Source organism: Pteropus medius, unplaced genomic scaffold, assembly GCF_902729225.1.
Source record: "Pteropus medius unplaced genomic scaffold, Ma_sr-lr_union100, whole genome shotgun sequence".
In the NCBI taxonomy this organism is placed as follows: Eukaryota; Metazoa; Chordata; class Mammalia; order Chiroptera; family Pteropodidae; genus Pteropus; species Pteropus medius.
This window is the reverse complement of record NW_024349519.1, coordinates 28,168,028-28,195,866: the sequence shown is the minus strand read 5'-3', so window position 1 is coordinate 28,195,866 and position 27,839 is coordinate 28,168,028. Positions and strand designations below refer to the sequence as shown.

The window sequence follows — 27,839 nt, the reverse complement described above, 5'->3', positions numbered from 1 at the left end:
GTCTCAAGTCTACCAAGGTGTTAAAGACACATTAGCACCCAGTAGAGACTTTCTCGTGGACTGAGGTTCTTCACGGAAACCCAGGGACAAGGCCTGCCGCCTGTGGATCTCTGCTGGGCCGCCTGGTAGCTGTGCCCTGGCTGCCCGCCTCTGTAAATAGGTCAGAACTGCACCTGCCTCATAGGTGTTTTATGGAGTCGATGAGTTGAAATAGACAAAGCACCTAGAGTCAGGCCTGTCTCAGATTAAGCGCTTTATAAATAATAGCGTATTTAAAAAATTAAAAGATGGCGCCAGAGACAAGCCAGTCATACGACATTCGAAAAGAAAACAACTCTCCTATCATGTGATTCTCTGTTGACTGATGCAGTGCCCAAGAGCACCCGAAATGTAAGTTTCCTACCAGGGGAAATGCTGGCCTGGAAAGGCCGGCTCCAGCATGGCGGCCCCTTGGTGGCCTGAAGTTTCTCTTCCTGGCGCCTGCCTGCCATCCATGAAGGGCCCCTTCATGCTCTTCAAGCTCCTATTTGGACTCAAGACTCTCTGTGCCTTAGTTTCCTCATTTGACAAACAGGTGAAAGGTACTCTTAGCTCAGGGGCTGGCCCTGGAGACTGGTGCAGGCCAAAGCAGTGAGCCCAGGGGGGTCCCCAACATGCAGGCCCTGAGCTCTTTCTGACGTGGCCCCTTCCCAACCCCTTGGGCAAGACACGCCCCCTTCCCTCACTGACCCCATTTTCCCCTGGGATACAGCCTGTGAGCACACAGAGGTCAGAAATTTTGTCAGACGCTTAAATGGTGGAACTGTGGGCAGACCCGAGAGCATGTTGCACTTCAGCGTGTGTGTGTTAGTGTGTGGGGGGGTGGAGTGTGGCCAATGGAGTGTGTGTGGGTGTGTGTGTACATGCAGCAGCTCTAGGTCTGTGTTTTTACTGCACTTTCCTGTTCTTTTCCAGCAGTCACACCAGTTCTGGGGAGGGACCTGGGCCAGTGGCTTCCCGCCCCCTTCACTTTATAAAGGCCCGGAGGCCATGTGACTCCGCAAAGCTGCCCAGCCTGGGGATACGGAACAGCTCTGCCCCAAACTCTGCTTTCCCTGCCAGGAGCTCAGACCATGGGAGGCCCCCGCCGCAGTGCCTTTTTCATCCTACAAGGTGAGAGTCTGGGAGGGTCGAGGGAGCCCCTGGCAACACCCCTTGGGAACAGTGGCCCCCCTTCTCCATGGAGAAATGGTAGGCTCAGCTGCCAGCTCTGGGGCCCACGGCAGCCGGCAGCTGGCAGCCCAGAGGAAGCTGCATGTCAGGCAGGCGCCGCGGGCACACCGGGAGAGGGGCTAGCAGCGCCCGGGCACCCCCACACTCTGGCAGGAACCCCCAGGTGCTCTAAGAGCCTGACCCCACCTTCCCAGAGGAATCTCCAAGCTCCGTCTGGATCCACTTTGGAGGCTGCTCCCTAAAAGGAGAAATAGAGGCAGGGAGAAGGAAAGGGTGCAAAAAGTGAGTGCTGTGACCCCCCCGTAGGAAGTCACTCTTAACAGATGGCATGGGAGGTGCTGGGGAGATAGGAGCGGGGACCCCTCCACTACGGGGTGGCCCCAACATATTTCCCACTGTCTCAGTGACAGGGGCAGCTCCAGAGACCCCCACTCTTGCTCCCCCAGACCCAACTGGGACTCAGCTGTGTGTTGAAGGGATTTGCCAGCTGTGGGTTTGAACTTGAGTTTTGCTGTAACTTCCTCAAGTCTCCTTTCCCGCCCCACCCAGGGTGGCTCTAACGGTTAGGTGCCGCTCGTTGCCTGGGCAACCAGGCAACAAAGAGAGTTGAAGAGATGACATTTGGGGTGCCAATCGGAGCTTCCCTGGGCCACAGGGATGGGGTTCCACATGCTGGCTTAGGATGATACACATGAGCTTTTTTTGTAGCTTTAGGGAGGTGTAACTTACATAGCATATAATTCGCCTGTTGCATGCATACAGTTAGATGATTTTTAGTAAATTTGTCAAGTCTATGTGGAGCATACCCGATGGGGGGCGGTGTGTCACCGGAGCCAAGTCACAGAGCCCCTGATCCTCACTTTTCACACCTGTAAAATGGTGCAGGACCACTCTCCACTTTATAGGGTTGTGTTAAGGGTTGAGTGAGCCTTGGTTCACAGTAAGAATCAAGTAAACAGTATTTATTAGTATTATTGTTATTATTATCTCACTGGTGGGTCTGGGGGTTGGGCTGGGGGCTCCTTAGCAGGAGGAGCAAGAAGGTAATGACTGCCCCACCCCCACCCCAGAGCCCCTAAGCGGAATCCTACAGCTCAGGGCTGGGCTAAGGGAATGCAGACCAGATGGAACGGGGAGCGATGACCAGCAGCTCCTCTCCCTGCTCCCGTTTGGGTCACTTCCAAGGCCCAGATGCGGAAGGTCTGGCCCAGCAGCTTCCGTGATGGGGGAGAAGAGCCCAGCCCAGCCTGGGCAGAGGGGTCAAGGCACAAAGGAGCCCCTCCCTGCAGGGTCTGGAGACCTTGACCCTTCAATTTCACCTTCCCCAGCCCCCTATGTTTACCAGATTCTCCCTGAGCCTTTTCTGGGCTCTAAGTCTCAGCTTGTCCAACTGTAGAGTGAACATAAACAGAGCCTCTGCCTCCTAGGGCAGTTGTGAGCATGAAAGTTGCTACTGGGGGATTTGGGAGCTGGGGACAAATCGTCCTGGGTCCTGCCCTCCCAGGGAAGGTCATTTTGTGGTCTGTCCTGCAAAGAGGAACTTGTTCGGCCAGAGTAGGGGAAGGGGGAATCTTCACTCAAAGAAGGGGAAGGGCATTCTGGCCTCAGTTTACCCCAGCTAGGAAGGCCTCTGTGAGGGGGCATCTGCCCTCCACCTCCCTGAGGGGTAACAAATTTGGACGCTGGGGCTCAGTGCTCAGAGGACCCTCCAGTCTGCACCCCCCCAAGCTCCTCAAGCTGTGTTTACAATGATGGACCCCAGAATTCCCCTGGGAGTCCTTCCATGGGCCACCGAGCCATGAGTCATCCCTTCCCTTGGCCCAGGAAGTGACTCATAGCTGCCCTCCCTCCAGGCCCTGATCCCGCCGCCTGCAGCCCCTCCACAGTTCTCCCTGGATTATCGGGGTCTGGGCTGCCTCTCCAACATTTCCAGATAGGCAGGCACTGGCAGCTCCCCAAGCCCTCCCCACACTTCCACCTACTGCTCAGGCACCCTCCCTTTCCCTTCTCTGTTTCTAATTGTTTATCTTATTCTCGATCTCTCTGTCTGTGTGTCTCTCTGTCCGATCTCTGTCATCTGTCTCTCCATTTCTAGGAGTTCCCTATTTTTCTTTCTCTATCGCTGTATTAACTCCTGCCTCTGTTTCTCTCTCTCTGCCTCCTTGTGTCTGTCTCTCTCTCATGTCTTGATTTTCTCTCCACCTGTTTCCTTTCTCCCTCTTCCTCCTCTCTTTATGTTTCTAGCTCCTTCTCTGTCTCTCTTTGTCTCTATCTATTTTCTCTCCATCCGTCTCATCTGTCTCTCTGGTGAACAGCAACAAGGTGCCCAACTTAGAGCCCCTGCTGACTTGGGGAGAACCCCCAGGGCATGCCCCTGACAGCAGGAACAGTATGAGAAAGGGGGACCCGTTCAGCACCACCCCCAACAGGAGCCCACAGCATCTTCCTGTGTGGGGGCAGCTGGGGATGAAATGTCACTACTAGGTCCCAAGCTGGTCATTAGGGCTGACAGAGTAGGGTGTGGTATGCTTCTACCTGTGTCCCTGAGGAAGGGTGTGGGGGCCAGAGCACCTTAGATTTGGGGGGATCTGAGAGAACACCTGGTCCAACCTCTTCATTTTTACATAAAGAAATGATGATGACAGTAAACACTTCGACCAACACACCAGACAGAACTTGTGTTCTCACACTGCTCTAGGCAGTGGATCCCCTCTTCATCCTCACTCTGTAGAAGGGGAAACTGAGGTGACCTGATCCAGGTCTGGGATTGGAACCAGGGCCACCTGTCTCCAATGTGTTTCCTGAACTGATGCGGGCAGGTCAGCAGGAGCCAAGACCCCTGCTGGGTTTGGGCCCCCTCCCTATCCCTTGGTTCCAGCGATGGGTGCAGACCCCTCTGGCTGTGGGCTTCAGGGGCCAAGGAGGTGCCACCTGCTGGCTCTCTCCTTGAGCAATGGACAGAGCCTGAGCCTGGGTGGCAGCCTTCTTCCCTCAGACGCGTTGCCCTCAGGCCTCTGTCAACCCTTCCCTGCTCCTTTTCTCCCCTGACCCCCCTCTCTCTGTTCCAGCACTGTGTGTCTTCCTGACTCTGTTGGACTCCCAGAACACCGTAGGTAAGTCTGCTTGGAGTAACTCAGTCTTCAGCCGGAGCCTGCAGAAGGGGCCCTGGACTCTCACCTGCACCTCTCAGCCCAGGCAGGAGAGAGGCCTGTTGCAGGGGGAAGCTTGGGCCCGCCCCTCCCTGCACTCCCTCCCCAGCCCCTGGCTCAGCTCTCACCTTCTGACCACATCCCCACAGACGCTGTCACCAAGGACTGTTTTAAGAGGTGCCCTCAGCACTCCAAGTGCATCAATGCCACTGCCTGCCGCTGCGATCCAGGATTCAAATCTTCAACTGAGATCATCACCAACCCTATAGACATTTGTGAAGGTACAGAGGCTTGGGGGTGGTGCAGTGGCACATGAAGATTGTGGGGCAGAGCCCAGTGCCCATGGGGATGTGGGTGGTGGTTGGGGGCCTCAGCCTTTGTCCTCAGATTGTCATCAGGACAAAGAAAAGAGAAAGGAAAAGATAGGAAGGTGGAAAATAAGTAAATAAAAATGGCTTCCTGGAGAGAGAGGAGCTAGGACTCCAGGAGTCTGGAATCTGTACCTCGGTTCATCCTTCCGGGACTGGAGAGGGGGATGCAGTGTTCCCACCCACTCCCCGCTTCAGCACCTTCCCCTGTATCCGGGGTGCCAGCCAGAGGGCCAAGAAGAGCTGAGCTGATTGTGTGGGCTTCAGGAATGGCTTGCTCCAGCTACAGCCCAGCCCCAGCAGAGTTGCCTGAGAATCTAATTCTTTCCCAAAAGCATCAGGCCCATGCTGGGGAGTCAGGTAGGAGATGAGGATCTCTGTCCTGAGGGACTTCATGCCTTTGGGAGGTGACTCTTCACCCTGTTGTGTTCCAGACATCAATGAGTGCGGACCACCCCCGATAGTGTCTTGTGGAAGATTTGCAGACTGCAAGAACACAGAAGGGGACTACTACTGCACGTGCAACCCAGGATATGTGCTTGGTTCTGGGGAAAACACATTCAGGAATGAGAGTGAGAACTCGTGTCACGGTAAGAAGGACCTCGCATCTTCCATCTTTCTGTCCATCAGGTTTGGGGTCACCAGAGTCATTCCTGCAGCATACAGGGCCAAGGTTTTGTGGCAAGTAGAGACCAGGTCTGAGAGAGGACAGATGTGTCTGTGCCTGCCACACCAGCACAGAAAGACAGGGTGGCATGAGAGCCATGGGCCCAAATCCTGGCTTTGTCACCTGATGGCTGTGTGTGTGACACCAGCTAGGACAGTTTTTCAGAAATCACCTCTCTGTGGCTCAGTTTATGCATCTGTAAAAGGGGATGAGAATGATATTCGGAGAGTAGCCGGCCCCGTCTGTCCCCTCTCCAGGGGCCCAGGAGGAGCCGGACTTCCATGCATCACCAGGCTTTGACCCCTTTCTGGGGGAGCAGGTGGCAGCAAAGGGGCTTCAGGCACCTGCAGGGGCAGGTGGGCCCAGCAGTAGGTGGGCAGGAGCCACAACTTGCCCAGAGAGAGGGGGTTAGTGCAGAATGCAGAGGGGAAGAGGAAGCTGAGCCGAGGACCCTGCAGGACTCATCAGCGTCCACAGGCCCATGGTGCTGTGGATAGAAGAGCCTGCAGCCTGGGTTACCAAGGGGAAGGTTCCTGGGGGATACCAGGCAGCAGCTGATTACATACTGGGATGAACGTATTTCAATATTTTACAACCTGTACATCTGCATGGGGCCCACCTGCCATGTGTGAGGTCTCTGCACACCTCCCATAACCCGCATCTACCAATCAGGGATGTGCACTCACCAGGTGGCATCACCTCCAGGCGCGGGCGGGGGGGGGGGGGGGGGGGCAGAGCAGGAGGGTGACGGGTGGGGAGTGAACTAATATAGGCAAAGGGACAGGGCATGGAGAGGAGAGGGGCCTGATCAGGTTGGGACTGAGCCTGACGCCCTTCTCTGTGTCCCTAGATGTGGATGAGTGCAGCTCTGGGGAGCATCAGTGCGACAACACCACCTCCTGTGTCAATACTCTGGGCTCATATAAGTGCTGTTGCCCCAGGGGCTGGGTGCCCAAACCTGGATTCCAGAATAGCCAAAAGACCACACAATGTGAAAGTAACTGAGCTGACCTGACCCCAGACCCCGCCTCCAACACACACAGACAATCTCATACCTAATGAACTGCTCTTCTGTTCCCAACAGAGATATTCTCCAGGTGGACCATGCCCCCTGGAATCAAGAGCCAGGTGAGTGGCTCCAGAGGGAACCAGGAGGCAGCCACCCTGTTCACCATTTTCCTCAAGCTCCCCACCCATGTGTGAGGCTCTCTGATGCCCTCATCTCCCCTCTCTCCAGAGTCTCTCCGGCTTCTTTGAAAGAGTCCAGATTCTGGGCAGAGACATCAAGTCAGCCTCAGCTCAGGACATCATCGGGGTAAGGGCAGGACCTGGGGGGACCCCAGGATAGTGTGTGGGCAGCCGGGGGATGCTTCGGTGTGATAGGAGACAGCCCAAGCAGGGGCCTCTGATCAGAGAAACACATTGGCTGCATGCACAATATACACACACCAATATATACCCCCATTACACAAACACAGGTGTACATATACACCCTATTGATTCTTGGGTCCCCTAATGGCCGGAGCAGGGCCGCACACACAATCAAGAGGAACACAATGGCAACAGAACGCAGCAATTAAGAATGTTGACTCTGGAGCTAGGCCACAATGGTTCGAATCCCTCGCACACTCCCTGCTGTGTGACCTCAGGCAAGTGACTCCCACTCTCTGGGCCTCTGTCCCCTCATCTGAAAACAGTGCCTCCTTCATACACTGTGTGTAAAGGTTTAAATGAAGAGAAGCAAGGCTCAAAGAATAATTCCTGGCATACAGTAAAAGCATCATATGTAAGTTTTAGCATATGCGCTTAGCCTGGCAGAAATATATGAGCCCCTTATGTCATTTTAAATTTTCTAGTAGTTTTATTAAAAAATAAAAAAAAAAAAAGTAAACAAGTGAAATTAATATGAAGATTGCATTTAACCCAACAGATCTAAAATATTACCATTTCAACACGGAGCCACATTTCAAGTGTCACATGTGGCTCATGGCGACCATTGTGGACAGTGCAAACTTAGAACAGAATTTGGCAGAAAGCAAGTGCCTGATGAATGTTAAATGCCATTGTTATAATATGTGCACACAGGCATATACTTACTCCTACTACTTGTATTCCCCTGTTCCCGTCCCCCAGGCAACCTGGGGGGTTCTCCAGTGTCCCCTAGTGAGCGGGTGAGATCAGGGTTCTTCAGGTGGCCCTGTGGTAAAATAACCAAGCTGCTGTCACCCATCACCCCCAGAAACTCATTGAGTCAGTGGACGGGCTACTGGAAGTTCCCGGGGACCTGGAGGCCCTGACCCTACGTGACCAGCTCCGCACAGCCACCAACCTGCTGTCAGGACTCGAACATGTCCTGAGGACTCTGGCCAAGACGATGCTTACAGCCCCCTTCACCTACCATTCCTCTGCGGACACAGGTGAGGCCCTGCCCTGCCCCAGCCCTGGACCCCACCCTATATCTTGAGCCCCCAGTCACTGCTCCTCTCTCCTCAGAGCTGACCCTGATGATCCAGGAGGAAGGGAATGAAAATGTCACCATGGGACAGACACATGCACGGATGATGCTGAAGTGGTCTGAGGCAGCTGGAGAACGGGACTCGGGTAACAGCTGGGAGCTGGAGGGGGCACTGGTGGGAGAGGGAAGAAGGAGCTAGGATGTGGTTAGGGGTGAGGTTCTGAATATGTAACAATTGGAAACTGAGCCATCCTGAGGGACTCCTGGCATCACGGTGGATTGGCCAGGCCCGATTTAGATGTCTTAGGAGGGAGGAGGGAAGGCAAGGGAAGGTAGCCAGCATGTTTGTCCTCCAGGCCCCGTCATGGCAGGCATGCTCTCTAGTCAAAACATGAAGAAATTGTTGGCCAAGGCCTCCTTGAAGCTGGACCTCGAGAAGAAAAGCGAGCTGGAAAAATTGCACGAAAGTACTGTCAGTGGGACCCAGTTCAGGTTCCTCTCTGCCATCAACTCTGCCTTTCTGAGCAACACGAAGACGGAGAAACTAGATTCCCCTGTCACCTTCGCCTTCTCCCACCTTGTGAGTACTTGGGTGGGGAGGGGGAATCAGCTCAATTGGTCACCCCATAGTCAAAGGCACAGTGGTTGCTCTGCAGCCTTCATTTCCCTACCTCCACCATTCTGCTCCTTCCTAAATGCACCTCAGGGCCTTTGCACTTGCTTTGCTCTCTGCCTGTGACATTTCCCTCCCAAGACGCAGTACCTGTTACTGAGTACCTGTTTACCTGTTTCTAGTCTTTGTTCAAATGTCATCTTCTCTTTTAGGCTTTCCCTGACTTATTTAAAATTACGACCTCTAATAAATCACGCCACCTTTCTCATGTTTCTTCTTTTTTTAATAGCATTTATCACCTTCTAACACACTATCTAGTTTACTTATCTATTAAATTTATTATTTACTGTCTGTCTCCCCCATGAGCATGTCAGCCCCACAACGGCAGGGAGTTCTGTCTGCCCTGTTTACTGCTGTATCCCTTGGCCTGGGATACACAGTAGGTGCTCAATAAATACTTGTCATTGACAAACAGCCTTCCTTAGACCCAATCCAAGCTCAGAATCCAAAAGTGGGCCTGAGGCTAATCTCTTTGATTACCCCCACCTGCCCACAGCCAGCGACACCTGGGCCACGGCAGGAGCTGATCTGTGCCTTCTGGAAGGGTGACAATGACAGTGGTGGGTACTGGACCACCACAGGCTGCCAGAAGCTGGGCAGCCTGAATGGCAGCACCACCTGCCAGTGCAGCCACCTGAGCAGTTTTGCCATCCTCATGGCCCACTACGACATTGAGGTAAGCAGCCCCGGGGCCAAGCCCAAAAGCCCATAGACGGCGAGGTTGGCTTAGGTGAGACAGGAAGCTGGTTCTTCATGATGAGGACCAAATGCTTCTGTATGCTTTTGCAGCCCAGGTGGCCCCACACCACACCCCTAGCCCCTTCCCTGTGACCCCCAGACCTCCCCACTACCCAGCAACTACACAATGTGGCCTGGCACTGCAGGCCCTGCTCCAGCCAGCACTCTTCTGACCACCCACCTCCATCTGGTTGTTAAATATCGCTGAAAGCTCAAGAGAGCACAACTTTCTGTATGTGGTCTTAGGTGATCCATAGATAAACTGGACCACATGGATAACTGGAATGGGCCAGGCAAAGCAAAGGAGGCTGGTGGTTCAGGCCAAAGGCCCAGAAGTACTAAAGTTGAATTTCTGAGCTGATAGGTGTGGCCAAACATGGGAGGGGCAGAATGAGGTTAGAGAAGTGGACCTGTTAGTTTTGAAAAAGGCTGACAGTTGAAGCTTGACTGGGGATCTTTTCTGAAGCAGTCTGGGTGCATAATGAGATCTTTCCCGTACTCATAAGTGTGTGTGTGTGTGTGTGTGTGTGTCTCTCTGTGTGTGTGTAGGGGTATTTAGGGTGAGAGACAAAGCAGGCTTGCTCAGATGTTGAAGCAGAGGAGGTGGGGGGAGGTGTGCAGCCTGATGTCAGTCCTTCTGTCCAGGTCCCAGGTGGATCTGGGAGGTGGGGCACACACACCGAGGGCAAAGGCCTCAGGGTGCTGACCGAGTCCCGCCCACCCCATCCCGTATCTAGGACCTGAAGCTGGCCCTGATCACCAAGGTGGGACTGGCGCTGTCGCTGGTCTGCCTGCTGCTGTGCATCCTCACCTTCCTGCTAGTACGGCCCATCCAGGGCTCGCGCACCACGGTGCACCTGCACCTCTGCATCTGCCTCTTTGTGGGCTCCGCCATCTTCCTTGCGGGCATCGAGAACCAGGGCGGCCAGGTGAGGCACTGCCGGATGGAGGGCCTCACTTTCACCTGGGCACTAGGCCAGCAAGGTTCAGGAGAGGGTTAGCTCCACCCACTCACCCATGAGGCTCGGTTGGGGGCACTAGCCCTAGAAACCTATGACCCGCCCCCACCACACGATAGAACACCGCCAGGCCCCACCCTGACGCCCCGTCCACCTCCACCTCCGGCTGTGGCTCCGCCCACCCTGAGGGCTCAAGCGAGAGGGACTGTCTCCCGTTAAGTGTGGCCCCGCCCTCCGCTGACGTCACCCAGTCTGCTCTCCGCCCACAGGTGGGGACACGCTGTCGCCTGGTGGCTGGGCTACTGCATTACTGCTTCCTGGCCGCTTTCTGCTGGATGAGCCTCGAGGGCGCGGAGCTCTACATCCTCGTGGTACGCGTGTTCCCTGGCCAGGGTCTGAGCAAGCCCTGGCTCTACCTGATTGGCTACGGAGTACCTGGGCTCATTGTGGTCATCTCGGCGGCCGTCAACAGCCAGGGCTATGGCCGCGTCCTCTAGTGAGTGCCGGATGGTGGGGCCACGGGAGGCACGGGCCCCATGGCGTGAGAGTTGCGCGGAGTACAAGACCCGCTCCCCTCGGGCTCTCCTCCTGCTCCTCACTCCTTCCTTCTCGCCCAGCTGCTGGCTGAACCCCGACCACGGCTTCCTCTGGAGCTTCCTGGGACCAGTGACCTTCATCATTTTGGTAACTAGACCAGCACACCCCACTCTCAAAGCCTGAGCCTCCTGGCCCTTTATTGAGCCTGACTGACTAGCTCTCTCTGAGTTCCAAGGACAACCTCTAATCCAAACTCTCTGCTCCCTGCCCAGTGCAATGCTGTCATCTTCGTGATAACAGTCTGGAAGCTCACGCAAAAGTTCTCTGAGATCAACCCAGACATGAAAAAATTAAAGAAGGCGAGGTGAGGGAAGGGGCTGGCTGGGAAGAGGTGTGTGGGGGGTGGCCCCCTGCTGCAGCTGTCCTCCTTCCCCCAGGGTGCTGACCATCACCGCTGTGTCACAGCTCTTCCTGCTGGGCTGCACGTGGATCTTCGGCCTGTTCCTCTTTGACCCGAAGAGCCAGGTGCTGGCCTACGCCTTCACCATCCTCACCTGCCTACAGGGCTTCTTCCTCTTTGTGCTGCACTGCCTGCTCAACAAGAAGGTGGGCTTCAGGCCAAGCTGCAGACGGGCCAGTACCTCCCTTCCCCTTCTCCCTCTCCCCTGGGCTGCCCCTCCTCTGACCTGGCATCCTGGGCCCTGCAGGTGAGGGAGGAGTACCGAAAGTGGGCCGGCATGGTCACCAGAAGCAAGTACTCAGAGTTCACCACATCCACAGTGGGCTCCAGCCACAATCAGACTCGGGTAAGAGCCAATCCCGGGGTGGGGGGTGCTGGACCAGAAGGCGGCCTGGGCGAGGCTCAGTCCTCACGGAGCTTCCTCTCTCTCTAGGTCCTCAGGCCGTCAGAGTCTGGCATGTGACCACATGGTTCTGGCCAGGCCAGCAACTCCAGTGGCCTCAACAGCTTTTGCACATGCTGAAGACTATTCTCTCCTACTGCTCTGCTCCCTCTGCCCTCCCGCCCCCAAATGCACCTTGGAGAGGGGGAGTTGACAGTTGTTGTCTGGCACCAAACCCCGGAACACATAGAGTGGAGAGTCATACCTGATGGGCCTGCTTCTGCTGTACCCTGGCCAGGACCCAGAGTGGGCAAGAGCTGGCCCCTTGCCTTGGTACCCAACGCCTGGACTAAGGGCTCCTGTGTCCACTTGGCCTCCCATTCATGTCTTTGCTATGGAACGAGAGGCCAGGGTACTTGGGTTTAACTTTCCAGTTAAGCTAAGACTGAGGTTGGGGTGGACGGGCAGGGCCCCTCCCGGCCCCAGTGCCCGTGGCTCATGGTACAGAGGCCCATCTGCCCCTTGGGCAGAGGGTTCTCACTGTTTTGAATGTGATGGATGTTATGTAACGTTCTGTAAATCTGTATAAACTTTCAATGTTCACACTTAAAATTCAATCTCTCATTGATACAGAAAGTGGTTTTGTTGGCTGGCTAGGGGCTCCCTGGCCAGGCCCAGTGCATCTGTGAAATGCAGAAAGACAACTAAAAAACTGGTGGATGGGAGCCAGGCTTCCATAATAAAAATTTATTCTTACACAAATCTACAGCTTTTAAACAGTAAAAAGAAAGGCCCACTGCTGCCTAAAAAGAGGACTGAAGCAGCACAAGGGAAGCAGGGTGGCGCTGGGCCGTCAGGCGCGTGGTTACCGGCTCTGCTCAACTGTAAGACACACGTGGGGAAGAAGTCATTGAGAGAGGAGAGAGAGCCCCGCCCCACGCCAGCCCTGCTCCTCCAGCCGAAGCCACTTACTGTATGTGGAGATGTCAATTTCTTCAGGAAGCTCTGCCACATTCACTTCAAATCTGTCCTGAACATCATTGAGGATTTTGGCATCATTCTCATCAGACACAAAAGTGATAGCCAGGCCTTTGGTGCCAAAGCGACCCGCACGGGCCACCTGCAGGGAGACAGAAGCCGGGGTCAGGCCACAGAAACACATCCTGGGGATCTGAGGACAAGCTGGGCCAGGTCCCCACCCAAAGAGGGGGCCATCAGGGAGGTGACCTCTCTGTGGGACCACTCACCCGGTGGAGGTAGGTGTCCGAGTCCTCGGGCATGTCATAGTTGAAGACGATGTTGACTCGCTCAATGTCCATCCCTCGGCCAAACAGATTGGTGGCCACTAGGATCCGCCGCTGGAAGTCCTTGAACTGCTGATAGCGTGACAGGCTGGGTGCAGGAGGAATAAGAGGCGCCGTCAGGTATGAGGTTCCTGGGCAGCACTCCCTCTGAGGGGCCTGCCTTCAGCCTTCAGGGGGTCATGCACTCACCGCTCCTCCTGGGCCATGCCCCTGTGGATGGCGATGGCTGGGAAGTTCTGCTCCACAAGCAGCTGGGCCAGGGCCATGCAGCGCTGCACTGACTTCACGAAGATCACCACCTGCCAGAGGGAGGCAGCAAAATCAGGGGCCTGAATCCCCATGTACCTCCCAAAGGCCCAGAACCCTATGACAGGCAATGGCAGTGTCACCTGATTAAACTCCAGCACATCCAAGAGATCAAAGAGCTTGCGATTCTTCTCACTGTCCTTGAGCTTGACATAGTACTGCTGCAGTCCGTGCAGCGTGAGCTTGGTCTCGTCATCCACAAATACCTCCATGGGCTGAGGGAAGGGGAGTGGCAAGGGGCTGGCAGGGCTTACTCCTGGGCACCTCACCTGCCCAGAACCTTCCAGGAGCGACTCCATGTTGTGGTGCTTCCCAGAGGAGCTGCTGTACCCAGTAAACATCTCTCCCAACAGCTGGATCTAAGCTGTGGTCTGCCTCAGGTGTGGACCACGCTCAGCTCCCAGTCTGACGAGACAGAGGAGGGAGGGCGCCGCGGCCTGCCAGCGTTGCTGTGCCGTCAGGGCAGTGTGGGTGTTGGGCACCAGTTCGGGGCCCAGGCCCAGGAGGGCCAAAACCGATGAACTGAGGTCTTGGCCACCGCCTCGCCCTACTCACGTCTTGCATGAACTTTCTGCAGACAGGCCGGATCTCCTTGCTCAGGGTGGCGCTGAACATCATGCACTGCTTCTCGTGGGGTGTCAGGCGGAAGATCTCCTGCACATCCCGCCGCATGTCTGGGGGGGGAGGGCAAGAAACAGGTGGGCATGAGCGCCTGCCAGCCCACGACCGTACCCGAGAGCAGGCCCAGCCCCTCCCAACCTGGCACCACGATAAGGGCAGTGAGCGAGGAGCAGGGGTAGGGGTGAGTCCCCGTGCCTGGTGCCTGAGGGGCTGGACTCGGGGTGAGCGCAGGCCCAGGAGGAGCTGCAATCCACTTACACGCTGCCAGAGCGGAGCAGCCGTGCCAGCGCACCTCGAGCCACGCTTCAGGGAGGGGAGCCTGAGGCAGAGATAGCCACTGGGGTGAGAGCTGCAGCTGCCTTCCAGGATACAAGCCCCATCTCCCACCGGCCCTGTCGGGGCTCACTGAGGGCAGGCGGGGGCCAAGAACTAACCCAGCAGGCAGTGAGGCCACAGCAAGCCTAGGGCTGACGTATATATGTGCTAGATGGTGGCTCATTTGGGCTGAGGTCCCACTCAGCTTGGGCTCAGAAGTGGCAGGTCATAGTCAGCCAACACGAGAACTTTCCCTAAAACTGTTCACAGGAGACCCGTGTGCCAATGACCCATGTGCCAACCGCCCACTTCCCTACTCTGGGGCAACCTTTGGCCTGCCTTGTCAGGGCCTACCTCGCTCTGAAGTCTGAGCGGGTGCTAGTGGGGAGGGTGAGGCTGGGTGGGTCTCCAGCAGCCCCCATAGACCTGGCGAGGACACTCACCCAGCTGCTCCAGCATCTTGTCACACTCGTCCAGCACGAAGTGCTTCACATTTCTCAGGTTGAGGCTCCTATTCCGCACGAGTGCCAGAATCCGGCCCGGAGTCCCCACCACAACATGGGGACAGTTCTTCTTCAACACCTCTTCATCCTTCTTGATGGAGAGGCCCCCAAAGAACACAGACACCTATGCAGGTGGACAAGAAGTCACTTTTGCCCATCTAAGGGCTGAAAGCTCGTATCCCACCCGATGCTGCTGGCTACCCGACCCGCAACCCTGCCAGCTCAGGCACCAGCAGCCCCCAGTGCCCCAGGCCTCTAGAGGCCTGAGAGCCTGGGCATAGCTCCATTGAAAAGCAGCCCAGGGCTGGGACCAGCACAGGCCTCTGGAGGCCATGCATAATTCATCAGGCTTTTAAGAAGCATAAACCACCACAAACCTCAAAGGCAGCCACTGCAGCCAAGCTTGGTAAATGCTGGCTGGGCCAGAGCTGAGGCCAGCCAGGCTACAGAGGACAGGGCACCAGGCCTGGCCCAAAGGTGCCTCACCTTGACACTAGGCATGTACTTGGAGAAGCGCTCATACTCCTTGCTGATCTGAAAGGCCAGTTCCCGGGTGTGACACATGACCAGGACCGTTACCTGTGGAGTGGATAGGAGAGACTCACGGAAGGCAGTGTCCTAAATCCTCCCAGCCCACCCTCGACCCCATACCTGGGGCGACTAGAAGGCCTGGTCCAAACGCCTCCACTTTCTCACAACCCTTCACCCACCCCTTGCTCCATACATCCTCTCACATCTATAGACGCCTGCCTGTCTCCCAACACCAGGACCTACAGTGAGACCTGGACAGGCCCCGAGTTGAATCTCTGTTCTCCAGCTGTCCTGGCCTTCCAGCACACACCACTTAGCACTGCGAGCACACCACAACCTCCCACTACACCGCCCTCCTTCACCATCTACCTTAAGGAATCAAGGACTCATGCACTCACATGCAGCCCAAGGATGCTGCCCCAGCATGACAAGAGCAGACACTGATATTCAACTCAATTGTTCCCCAAGACAGTGGAACACATTGTTCACATGAGAAGACAGCTATGGCCTGTCAGCAACGACAGCAGTAACAAAGCCACATACAGTATAATCCCCCGTCAGAAATGAACAATTTAGAAAGTACATGGTGATATAACAGCCATGTCTCTGAATGGTAAAATTGTGGGCACTTTCTAGTTTTTTCTCTTGGTTTATCATTTCGGGGGGATTTTGTTACAACTAAGTACTATATTTCATTTTAAAAGCCCACTAAAGAATATAGGAACAGGAATTTTTAACAAAAGGAGCCGTGGTACCTGCTACCTTAGGTAGCTCGGGACTGGGAGGGAGAGCGCCCGCCCACCTGTCCGTTGACGGGCTCGATCTGCTGCAGGGTGGCCAGCACGAAGACTGCCGTCTTGCCCATCCCAGACTTGGCTTGGCACAGGACATCCATGCCCAGGATGGCTTGGGGAATACACTCATGCTGGACTGAAGGAGAGAGAAAACATGAACGATTGGAAACCAGATGCTTCCTTCATGCGGGCCCCTCACCAGGTGACTGAGGGGACCACAGTGAGAGTGTTCAGAGGGCCATGGTGAGGAGGTCCAGAAAGGCGTACCCTCAGATGGATGCTCAAAGCCACAGTCCACTATGGCCCTCAGGAGTTCGGGCTTCAGCAGAAAGTCCCGGAAGCCAGAGCTGTGGATGGAAACGTAGGACCCCTTGACATCTTTCTTGGGGGGTGCTGGGGTGCTCTCTGCGGGAGCCTGGGGCTCTTCATCTTCCTCGTAATCCAGCAGCTCATTTTCCACATCCTGTTCCGCCATGATGCTGAGAACAGAGAAGGGAGGAAGGGCCTAGAGAAGCAACTGAGATGCACGCAGGAAAACTCACCGCGGGAGAAGGCTACATGGCGGCTGTGGGCTGTTGACACAGGTCCAAGAGGAACAATATGCTGGAGTCAGACCTTAGGTGCTGGCTCCAAAAGGCACCCAGCTGATGAAACTGAGATGGGACATTGTTGAGTGGTCCCTATTTCCCTCACCCAACACTGACTCCAGCAGGTACCATCAGCTCCATCCATGCAGCATTTCCCAGCTTCAGCCTGTTATGACATCTCCACCACCCTCCTCCAAGCCACCTCAGCTCTCCCTGCGTCCAGTCAGCCACACCCACATACACACACGCACCCTCCACCAACAAATGCTTCACTTGTTCTCAAGAGTGATATCCCAATTTCATCCCCTACGGCCCTCAAAACCCTTCTCCTTGGCTTCTGTCCATCCATTCCATGTCACCTGTTTCAAATCACCCCCAACCTTGCTTGGTTGCTCAGACTCATTGAGTCCCTACCCCAAGCTTTTACACCCCACTGACACCACTGGAGTGCGCTGCTCCCAGGTCTTTGCAAAAACACCTCCTTCTCAGCATTCTGGTCTTGATTCTGATGAACCAGCTCAGACCACCTAGCCTAAAGGAGTTCTGTCCCATCACTCCCCAAGGACCTCACCCAGTCTGCACGGGGCACGACCCCTGAGAGATGGAGCTGTGGCTGCTGGGATGCTGGAGACCTCAGTTTGTGAGGGAGCAGTGTCTGCCCATCGCAACTCTCCAGCCCCAGCTCCTCCCACTCTCTGTGGTCTGCACTAGGGAATAATTAAGTGCTCTCATGAAGAGGCCTCCCATTAGGCCCAGGGCCAATAAAAATAAAGCCAAGATGGTAAATGGAATTAATACAAAGCTCGCTCACCTCCTGGCTTTATTTAATTCAATACATACAGAATGCCTACTGCATGTGTTGGTGCTACAGGTGCTGACAATACTGTTTTCTATCGCCCCTGCCCCACCCCAGCCTTCCAGTCTAGAGAATAGAAGAGTTGAAGAAGCCCCATTCCTGAACTGGGTGGAGAGGGTCCTGGGCCCAGTTTCTGGCCCTCTTGTCACTCATTCTTCCATGACTTCATCTGGCCCCAGGGCTCTCACCACCTCTGTTCTGAGGCCTCCTAAACTTGTGTCTCTAACAGCGATGACTGCCCTCAATTCCAGACTCAATTACCAGCCACCTCTTCCACATCTCCCTTTGGAAATTGAACTCAAAATGCCGAGAGCAAAACCCTCTATTTCTCCCCACAGGCCTGCTTCCCCATCTTAGAAAAGGCAATTCCATTCTTTCAATGGCTGTCTTCAGTCCAATCAGCCAACAAATCCCACCAGGGCAATCAGGCCACTTTTCATCACCCTGCTACCATGCTGCAGCTCCCAAAATGCCATCGCCTTTCTTTTTAAAGTTAGAACAGCTTTACTGAGATATTCACATGCTACATGACTCACCATTTAAAGTGTACAATTCAATGGTTTTTAGTGTAGCTGCAATCATTACCAGTCAGTTTTTAGAATGTCTCACCACCTCAAACAAACCCTGTACCCTTCACTATCACGCTATCTCCACAACCCCCTTGGCAACCACTAGTCTACTTTCTCTTCTTTGAATGTGATTATTTTGGACGTTTCATGTAACGGAACCATAGAATATGTGATCTTTTGTGTCTGGCTTCTTCAACTCAGCATGTTTTCAAGATTTATCCACATTGTAGCATGTATCAGTATTTCATTCCTTTTCATGCCCGAATAATATTCCCTTGTAGAGAATACAGTACCACAGTTAATCCATTGTCAGTTGATGGGCATCTGGGTACCATCATCTCTTGCCTGAATTATGCCAACAGCCTCCTCACTGGTCTCCCTGTTTTTCATTCCCCATAACCTTCCATCCACTCTCCCCACAGCAGCCAGGAGCCTATATAAGCTAAGGCAGAGACTATCACTCCTACTAAAAACTCTCCACAGGCTCCCATTCTCAGAATAAAACTCGAGTCCTCACTATGCCATCAGGCCCTACATCACTCGATCCCCTCTACAGTCAGAACTCCTCTCCCCCATTTCCCTCACTTACTGGCCACCTTACTGCTGTGCCTCAAACACACCTCAGAACTTTTGCACTTGCTGCTCCTGCTGCCCAGAATTGTCACAAATCCCTCCGCATCCCAAGACCCTAGAACAGGGCCTGGCATATACCAGGTAATCATCCAACAATAACGGTTGAGTAAATGGAACTAGAATCAAGGCCTCAAGGCAGAGTTTAGAGACTAAAGTGATCATGTATTCTTATCTCATTCTTTAAAGAAGTCATCTGATATTAGCCTTGAAGATTCGGACTGGTAAAGACAGGAAAGGTCATTTCTCAGGCAGCAGGGAAAACAGGAGTCAGAAAAGGTCAGTCCCCATAGTACCAGGCCATTTTGGGAGAATGAAGAGTAGGACTGGCTGGTTGACACAGAGGCAGAAAATAAGCTTGAAGAGCTGGTTAGGCCCAGGGTGTTCGTACTAGGGAATGTCCGATTAGGTTTTAGAGTTCAGTGACTCAATCAGCATTTGTCCTTCATTTGCCCAAGATCAAGTTACTTATAGCAGTAGTAGTCGCCACTCACCAAGGGAAAAGAGGATTAATCAAGGTAGGGGCATTGTTGAGGAAAGGAAATTGGAACCCTGTACAAGGTGGGACCATGCCCTGGGTGCTGTGTGGGCAGGAGAGAGCCAGTCTGCTATGCTGGGCTTCAATCCTGGCTGACCAAGAGGAGATGATGTATTTAAAGGAAATAAGGAGGTCAAATGACGTCGTTTTGTTCTGATGGATAGATTTGGGAATATACTGAGTTTGAGTTATAAAATTTTCTAGGAAGTGGCTAGCCGAAATCTAAAGCTCAAAACAAATTAGATGAAGGGAGGATTTAGTGGCAGTTAGGATTTGAAGGGGTGACTGACTGCGGAGGCCCCAGGAGCAGATGGAACTTGGAAGCTGATACCCTAAGTGACAACTCAGACACGCACGGGTACCCTTTCACTCTTTAATCCCAGGGAGGACGATAACCACTTCAGAGTCTGTTCTTTACTGGGACTTTTTTTTTTTTTTTTTTTGCCTAAATCTCTAGAACTACGAATCCCCACCAAACGCAGAGCAAAGAACAGAGCCGGGCGGGGGCGGGGGCGCAGGAGTGAGTCCCTCGGGCTAAAAGAAGCCCGTCACGTCTACAAGCTCCTGCTTCTCTCACTGCGGTCTCAGACTCTAGCGTCACTCTCCGAACCCCACCCCAGACAGTCCGGAAACGCCTCGGGGTCTCTTCGGACAGAAAGGCCCGGTCCTTTCCCCAAGTTGAGGTCGCCCTGCGGGCCACCAAGACAGCCCATTCCGGAAACCAGCCCCGCACCCTGCGCGCCAACGGCCGGCCCGCCCCTGGCGCATGCGCCCCAGCGCCCAACGGCCGCTGCCGGGCGCTCCGGCACCCCAACCACGCTGCCCCCCCCGTTGTCTCGTGCTCCTTCCTTCTTCTCTCTTCTCCCCCAGCGTCTCCCTTCACTCATTCACCCGCAGGCCCGACGCCCCCGCACCGCGGCCCCGCGCCCAGGACCTGCGGCTAACCTGGTTCTCCGTTCGCCTCCGCGTGCCGTGAGGAAAGCCGACCGACTCCAGTTACCGATCCCGCGCCTCGACACGAGCTACAACGCTTCCGGCCTCCTGCGTCGGACTGCGGCTGTGCTCACTGGACCGCTGGCTTTTCAGTCAAGAGAGGTGGAAAGGATGATTGGATCCTGTGGAAGGCGTCGGAAGGTTATTGGTGGAGAGAGGAAAGAGGGCGAGCCCCTTGCCTTAGGCTCATTGGTCAATCTAAAAGTAGGCTCCCAGAGTGGGTTGGGCCGGCTTTGGCCTGTGAGCTGTCACGTGATCGGGCTTAGCCCTCGGTGGGAGCCGCCATATTTTGTACTGGCAATCGAAGTCGGGGTGATTGACCTGTGGCGTCTCACCCTTATGAAATGTGGCCGCTACACTGGGCACCGATCTCAGAGCTTTTGTAGTAATTTCAGTCGCCGCCTCCTGGTTCTCTAAGGGGGTTGCTCTGAAAAGGTTCTGAGGAGGACTGGAAGCTTGGAATGACTCCAACGTGGAGAGGACATTTTGTGCCGGCAATGGGGAAGGGGTCCTTCTGGGCGCGGAAGTGAGAGAAATGATCATAACAATAGTTCCAGTTTTCTGAACGTCCTGGGTCAGATGCTGTGCTAGTGGCGCTGCAGGTTTAGGGCAAAAGCCCAAACCTAGATGTTTTCCCATAGTACTTTACTGAGGTAAAGTTTATAGTAAAAGAAACATTGTCACCTGAGTGACTATTGCCCTGTGAACATATGGAACAGTTCCATCATCCCAAAAAGTTATGTGTGCCCCTCTCAAGTCAACCACACTCCTTATCACCATCAACCCCCCACCCTCACTACCAGGCAACCACTATGTGGATTTCTATCTCTACAGTTTTGTCTGTTCTTGAATTTTATATAAATGGTATCATGCAATAGATTGTCTTGTATTTGGCTTCTTTTGCTCAACAAAATGTTTTGAGATTTGTCCACATTGCTGCATATATCAATACTTCATTCTTTTCATTGCTACGTTGTGATATGTCTGGCCATATCACAACATAACCAATAAAGTTTTTTCATTCACTTATTGATGGGCATTTGGTTGTTTCCAGTGTTTGGCCATTATGAATAAAGCTTACACAGGTGTTTTTGTGAACATAAATTCACTTCTCCAGGGTAAATACCTGGGAGTAGAATGATGGGCTGAAGTTCACACATGTATTTTTAATAGCTCATGACAGTTTTCCTGATAGTTCTATTTCATACTCGCACTAACACCCTGTGAAAGTTTCAGTTACTCCCAGTCCTTGCCTACAAGTGGTATAGTCAGTCTTTTCTCAGTTATGTTTTGATTTGGGGATTTGGGTTGTGGGGAAAGCTGAGAAGGGAGGTAAGCAGGTCAGACACAGTCAAACACGATAAGTCTGCTCTAGCATTCCAGTCTCCCTAAGCCATGATGCAGTTAAAACTTTCCACCACAGTTTTCCAAAGAGGTTCTAGCATTTTATTTAGTGTAGGCTATCTTGGGGTCCATGTTTTAGAAAATTAATTCAAAGCCATAGTCAGTAGAGGTATAATTTCAGCTAAGAAGTCCAATGAAGAGAAATCAGTCAATCCAGAGGGAGGCTTGCATACTATAAGGTAAATATTGTATATAATAATTATACCATACACTTACAGAGCACCTGTTGTATGCCCAGCAGGGCCAGAAAGAGGGTGGGGCATGGAAAAGTTAAGGGGGCACCAAAAGAAAAAGAAAACAAAAAACCTCAGTCATCAACATAAATATTTGAATGTACTATTTTAAAATAAAAAAATGTTTTATATCTATGATAAAGTATCAAAATTTTACGTAAAGACAAGATCAGTAACAGTGCCACATGGCACCAAGCCATGTTGATGATGCCTGAGGCAGAAGAAAAAGATGAAGATTACTGATCCTGTCTTTATTTGGATTTTTTGCATTAGTTTTGATTTTTTAAAAAAATTATTGCATTAAAACATTGTGTATCTTGAGTTTCCTGGCACCCAGTTAAATTTTGTGCCTGAGGCAATTGCCTCACTTGCCTCCCCCTAGGCCCTGCCCTGGTGCTCGGCCTTATTCTGAGAAAGCTAAATATACCTACAGATTGAATCTCTACCCCCAAAGAGGTGCATGCATTAGCATATCCATTGTCAGGTGGGTGACCTGAGGTCCAGAGAGAGTTATCCTAGGCTCTAGGTACCACAGCTGCCAGGGATTCAAGCCCAGGCCATCTCCCTCCGTTAGATTTGCCCAGCATCTTCTGAAGGTGGAGACAGAGACCAAAATCTGGAGAAAACCAGTCACCAGGAAGAGAGGAGGTGCCTCAGGAAAGCAGGTAGGAGGCTAGCTTGGAGTAATTAGATCATCTGTAATGAGTTATGGAGGAGGCCACTGAAGCCAGCTGAGTCCAGTTGAGAAGGCTGGGAAAACAGGAAAAGGCTCTGGCACACCCACCATCTATGCAGCCAGGGGGAGCTTCTACTATTCAGAAAACAAACAAACAAACAACCTCCCCCCACAAACATTATTAACAAGATTAACAAACATTAGCATTTTTCATATGGGCTTGATTCAGTTCAGAATTATTTTAAGATACAAAAAATTTTAAACACACCTGCCTTAATGGCTAAAAAGAAAAAGATTGACAGTATCAGGGGTTGGAGAGGCTCTAGTGGGCATGTAGAACAGGAAAGTCACTTTGGAAAATGATTTGGCAGTTTGTAATAAGGTTAACCAAGTTTCTCAACTTCAGCCCTCCTGCTCTTCTCGCGCGGGATCATTCTTTGTGGTGGGGGCCATCAGTGTGTTGTAGGGTATTGAGAAGCATCCTTGGTCTCGACTCAGTAGATGCCAGTAGCACCCACCTCACCCCCCAGTCGTGACAACCAAAAATATCTTCAGACATTGCTAATGTCTTTCCTAGGAGAGGGAACAAAATCACCCCAGATGAGACCCATTGGGTTAAACAGGTACCTACCTCGTGATTAAGCAATCCTCTTACTTATAGATCTAACGGTACATTAAATACTTTTTGCCCACAAAAAGATAATAAGCAATGAACATTTTTTATGCATAATAGCCCCAAAGTGCAAATAACCCAAATGTCCATCAACAAGTGAATGGAGAAAGAAACTGGTCCATCTACACTATGGAATATCAGTAGAAATAAAAAGGAATAAGCTATTGATACACACGACATTATGGATGAATCTCAAAAACATCACATTGGTTGTGAATATACTAAAAACCATTAGAGTGCACACTTAAAAAGAGAAAATTATATGGTATGCGAATTTTATTCCAGTAGAAAACAAAACATGTTGAAAGAATCCAGACATAAAAAAATCAAAATGATTCCATGCAGTATGAAGTTCAAGAAGAGGCAAAATTAATATATGGTGATAGATTCTACAAGATGAGGTTGCCTGGGAAAGGACACAAGTAAAATTTATGCAGTAGGGGAGTGGACCAGGTGGTAGCCACAGGGGTGTATACATATATAAAATTTCACACCAAAAGATCTGTGTACTTTACTATATGTAAATTGTATCTCAATTAAAATAATTAATAATTTTTAAAAAGACGTAACACATTGTAGTTAAAATCACCTATATTCGTCTCCCCAACTCCATTCCCCTCCCTCCATTGCAGAAACAACACCCTCAATAAAAATAATGAGACTGAATAATTACTTCACCTGTATTCTGTGTTTTACAAGTATTAATTCATTTAAGCTTCCCAGCAACCCTATGAAGTAGGCACAGCTATTACCTTTCCCTTTTACAGATGAATAAACTGAGGCACAGAGCGGTGAAGTAATTTGTGCTGGGTCTCACTGTCAGTGCGTGGTGCTGCCAGGATTTGAACCCAGGTAGCTTGACGCTCTCAGCCAGGATGGCAGGCGCACTGAGAGCATGCTACTCCATACATTTCCACAAACTGCATAGTTTCACTTTCTGTTTTCTTAGTAATTGATATCAATAGTATCAAACTGTATCATTTTTAAAAATTTTTTATTTTATTATTTTCAAGTATACAGTACATTGGTTAGACATTTATACAATTTATGAAACGATTCCCCTGATTGCTCTTTCTCTCCTCTGGCTCTCCACCTAGCCATTACATTAATGCTGACTGCATTCTCTATGCCATGCTCCCCATCCCCGTGACCATCTATCAATTATTAATTTGTCCTTCTTTAATCCTTCACCCCTTTCTCCCAGGCTCCAACTCCCATCCTCTCTGGCTGTCATCAGATTGTCCTCTATATTTGTGAGTCTGTTCTTGATTAGTTTGTTCTTTTTGTTCCTTAGATTCCACATATAAGTGAAATCATATGGTATTTATCTTTCTCTGTCTGACTTATTTCACTCAGCATAATAACCTCTAGGTCCATCCATGTTGTTGCAAATGGTAGGATTTCATATCTTTTTAATGGCTGAGTAATATTCCATTGTATATATGAACCATAATTTCTTTATCCAATCACCTGTTGATGGGCATTTAGGTTCCTTCCATATCTTGGCTATTGTAAATTGTACTGCCACGAATACAGGGGTGCATAGATCTTTACGAATTATTGTTTGAGTTTTCTTTGGATAAATACCCAGAAGTGAAATTGCTGGCTAAAAGGTATATCCATTTTTAATTTTTTGAGAAACCTCCAGACCGTTTCCCATAGCGGCTGTACCAATATGCAATCCCACCAACAATGTATGAGGGGTCCCTTTTCTCCGCATCCTCGCCAACACTAGTTGTTCTTTGATTTATTAGTGATAGCCATTCTGACAGGTGTCAGATGATATCTTATTGCGGTTTTAATTTGTATTTCTCTGATGATTAGTGAACTTCAGCATCTTTTCATATGTCTATTGGTCATCTGTATTTTCTCTTTGGAGAAGGAACTGTTCAGGTCTTCTGCCCATTTTTTAATTGGATTGTTTGTTTTTTTGTTGTTGAGTCGTATGAATTCTTTATATATTTTGGATATTAATCTCTTATCAGATGTATCATTAGCAAATATCTTCTCCCGATCAGTCAGTTGTCTTTTTGTTTTGTTGATGGTTTTTCTACTTGCTTTTTTTATCCCGCTCAAGGAGGTGTTTTTGACCTTAGCCTTGTTGATGCATTTAGTTTTTCTAATGTCAGATAAATTACTCTCATTTCTTTCTCTAGTCCTTACTGGTGGAGACTTGGTTTGTAAAGAGCCTTATCTTTGGAGAAACAATCCTCATTCAGTTCCTCCACTGCTAAGAATTCATGGGTGGCTCGCACAGTCCCCAGGGTGAAGTTTGAGCTCCGCCTCCACCATCTGCGATTTCTGGAGCCTGTCCCTGACTCCAGGTTCATCAGCACTACAAACCCTAACCATGCCCTATGATGCCAGGTTTGTTCATCCGTCTGTTCATCCAGCGGCTTTTTATTGAGCATCTTCTTTGTGCTAGTCCCTGTTCCAGGAGCCAGGAACCCAGTAGTGAACAAGACAGATAATGATCCCTGTCCCCAGGGAGCTGACATCTTCCTGGTCAAGACACTGAAGAAAGAAAATAGTAGAGTCAAATTTATTTAAATTTGCAAGCAATAAAAATCAAGTTATTCGAGGGGTAGAGTTTGGCAGGGTGGAGGTGGGGCTTGTTTTAGGTGGAGATGCAGTGAGGGAAGACTTCTCTAAAAAGGTGACATTTGAGCAAAGATAGAAATGACATGAGAGAGAACGCGAAGATGAGAAGCATTGCAGAAACAGCTAGTGCAAAGGCCTTGACGTAGAACTAGACATGTCTGAGGAGCAGGGAAGAGGCTGTGAGGCCCGAATGGATTGAGTGAGGTGTTATGAGGGCAGAGAAATCAGGACATGCCGGGTTCTCCCTCACCCACCTCTAGGCCTTTGCTCCTGCTATTCCTCCCACAGACACCCTTTTTCCCTTTATTCACTTCGCAAATTCCTAACTTGTCCTTCACAACTCGACTTCAGTGCCAGCCTTTCTGCCTCCTCCAGAGTGGGGTCGCTGCCTCCTCAAAGTCTCCACAGGCTTGGAATACCTTTCTCCTGACACCTCACACTGTGCCCACTTGCTCATTCCACAGAGACTGAGTGAGCATAGGCCAGACGCTGGCAATTTCAAAAAGGAGTAATATTAAAAATAAATAAAACGGGACCATGGGCCAAGTATGACAAGGCATAGAGGTACTTCGGGAAGGTCTCTCAGAGAAGGTGACATTTAAACAGAGACCTAAGTGATCAGAAGAGGCCAGCCTTGTGGACATAATGGAAGGGCATTCTAGACCAGGGAACAGCCAGTGCAAAGGCCCTGAGGTTGGAAATAAGGTGAGAATATTTGCGGACTAGAGAGAAGGTCAGTGTTGCTGGTTGGGGGCGAGGGGTGTAGAGAGGGATGTGGCTGTATAGATGGACAGAGACCTGACAGGTCCACCTTGTAGACCAGGTGAGGGATGAGAAGTTTTTCCTAAAAACTCTAGAGAGCCGGGAACAGGTTTTCCAGCAGATGGAGGCAGCGGGGGGTGGATGTGATTTAGGGTTTCCAATGCCCCAGAGAGGATTGGAGAGGGGCCAGAGCAGCTGCAGTTATCATATTTGGTTGACATTGTACGATCAGTCTTTGGTCTCTGAGTTTCAAGCCTGGAGTGCAACTCTGTTTCCAGTGCCACCAAAGTCCCTAGCGGGCATCGATAAATAATCACTGAGTAAACGAATGCCGGAAAGTTGGAGTGAGAATTTGGCAGGGTTCCCTAGCTCCATCCGGGGAGGCAGCCTGGAATCTGCAGGCAGCAGAGGGCCAATCTCTGGGCAGGATGGCCTAGTCCCTGGGCTGACTCAGCCTTACTGTGCCACATCCTCCCCATCTGTAAAATGGGTGGGCTGGAGAATTAGAGGAAAATACCCTCTCCCTTATGATGGCAAGGGCCTTAAACATCCTAGCTCCATAATTGGAGTGAGGTACTTCTCTCTGAGTCTCAATTTACTCATCTGTAAATCCAGAGCAAAAGAACTAGCTCAAAGGGTTATTTTATTCAATCGATAAATATCTGAGAAACAGCCAGGAGGCCAATGCGACTGGAGGGAGTGAGCAAGTGGGAGGTGGGAAGAGAGGAGACCGGGAAGGTGGAGGAGCCAAATCCTGCAGGGCTTCGTGGGCAGTTGTTAGGACTTTGGCTTTTACTCTGAAGAAGGTGGGAGCCATAGAGGAATCTAGGCAGAGGAAGGACGTAAGTTGACAAAGGTGTTCATAGACACCTTTGATCTGTTGTGGGGAAGACGGACTATGAAGTCCAAGGCGGAGCTGAGAGACCTGGGAGGGGGTGACTGCACTGGTCCAGGTGAGGGAAGACAGAAACTAGACTCTTTGGGGACTTCGGGAGGGAAGAGAAGTGGGCGGATACGGGTTTGTTATAATTTCACCTCCTCCTTCTTTTCTTTTTCTTTGCTACCTCCCCCCTCCCGAGAAGAGTCGCCCAAAGAAAAAAAATGAAATATATCGCGCCCTGGTCTCTGGGACGACGCAAACCACGCACAGCTGCGAGTAACCAAGGTACCTGCAGCTTTCTGCTCTTTGGCAGGTCCCGGGAGGGCGCCAGTGTGCAGACACCGCCGCCAGCGAGCGCTCTCCGCCTGGAGCCCCGGGGACCTCGGTTTGGCCCAATCACCGGCTTGTAAGGGAGTGCGGGGTGGGCCACGAGCCAAGCTGCCCTCTGCAGAAACTCCTGGAG

At 51.6% G+C, this 27,839-nt stretch overlaps 2 protein-coding genes across 3 annotated transcripts; one reads left to right on the top strand and one right to left on the bottom strand.

Annotated features, from left to right (window-relative positions):
- The first annotated feature begins 1,001 nt into the window (after nt 1–1,001).
- Nucleotides 1,002–12,212, top strand: ADGRE5 (adhesion G protein-coupled receptor E5). 2 transcript variants are annotated; one of them, XM_039882711.1, is made up of 18 exons: nt 1,002–1,152; nt 4,281–4,325; nt 4,511–4,642; nt 5,164–5,319; nt 6,247–6,393; nt 6,481–6,524; nt 6,634–6,711; nt 7,636–7,813; nt 7,890–7,997; nt 8,208–8,431; nt 9,021–9,200; nt 10,000–10,191; nt 10,491–10,717; nt 10,839–10,905; nt 11,031–11,122; nt 11,196–11,364; nt 11,466–11,564; nt 11,652–12,212. In XM_039882711.1, the coding sequence occupies exons 1-18, from the start codon at nt 1,113–1,115 to the stop codon at nt 11,679–11,681; spliced, it is 2,208 nt and encodes a 735-aa protein (XP_039738645.1). In that variant the 5' UTR covers nt 1,002–1,112; the 3' UTR covers nt 11,682–12,212. The 2 variants fall into 2 exon arrangements, with proteins under 2 accessions (XP_039738645.1, XP_039738646.1); XM_039882712.1 differs by lacking the exon at nt 6,247–6,393.
- A 120-nt stretch (nt 12,213–12,332) lies between these two features.
- On the bottom strand, nt 12,333–20,259 carry DDX39A (DExD-box helicase 39A). The gene is made up of 11 exons (XM_039882713.1): nt 20,100–20,259; nt 16,242–16,453; nt 15,983–16,110; nt 15,136–15,228; nt 14,590–14,773; nt 13,766–13,884; nt 13,294–13,425; nt 13,094–13,203; nt 12,848–12,992; nt 12,573–12,720; nt 12,333–12,482 (listed from the first exon to the last, which is right to left on the bottom strand). The coding sequence occupies exons 2-11, from the start codon at nt 16,447–16,449 to the stop codon at nt 12,466–12,468; spliced, it is 1,284 nt and encodes a 427-aa protein (XP_039738647.1). The 5' UTR covers nt 16,450–16,453; nt 20,100–20,259; the 3' UTR covers nt 12,333–12,465.
- Nucleotides 20,260–27,839: the final 7,580 nt, after the last annotated feature.

Bases quoted from the DNA above. Each gene is read 5' to 3' on its own strand.
- ADGRE5 (XM_039882711.1), top strand. From the start codon at position 1,113: ATGGGAGGCCCCCGCCGCAGTGCCTTTTTCATCCTACAAG. The intron at 9,201-9,999 runs GTAAGCAGCCCC...TCCCGTATCTAG, and splicing joins TGGCCCACTACGACATTGAG to GACCTGAAGCTGGCCCTGAT. The intron at 10,906-11,030 runs GTAACTAGACCA...CTCCCTGCCCAG, and splicing joins CAGTGACCTTCATCATTTTG to TGCAATGCTGTCATCTTCGT.
- DDX39A (XM_039882713.1), bottom strand. From the start codon at position 16,449: ATGGCGGAACAGGATGTGGAAAATGAGCTGCTGGATTACGAGGAAGAT. The intron at 12,993-13,093 runs GTGAGTGCATGA...TCCTGCACCCAG, and splicing joins GGCATGGCCCAGGAGGAGCG to CCTGTCACGCTATCAGCAGT. The intron at 12,721-12,847 runs GTGAGTGGTCCC...GTCTCCCTGCAG, and splicing joins CGGACACCTACCTCCACCGG to GTGGCCCGTGCGGGTCGCTT.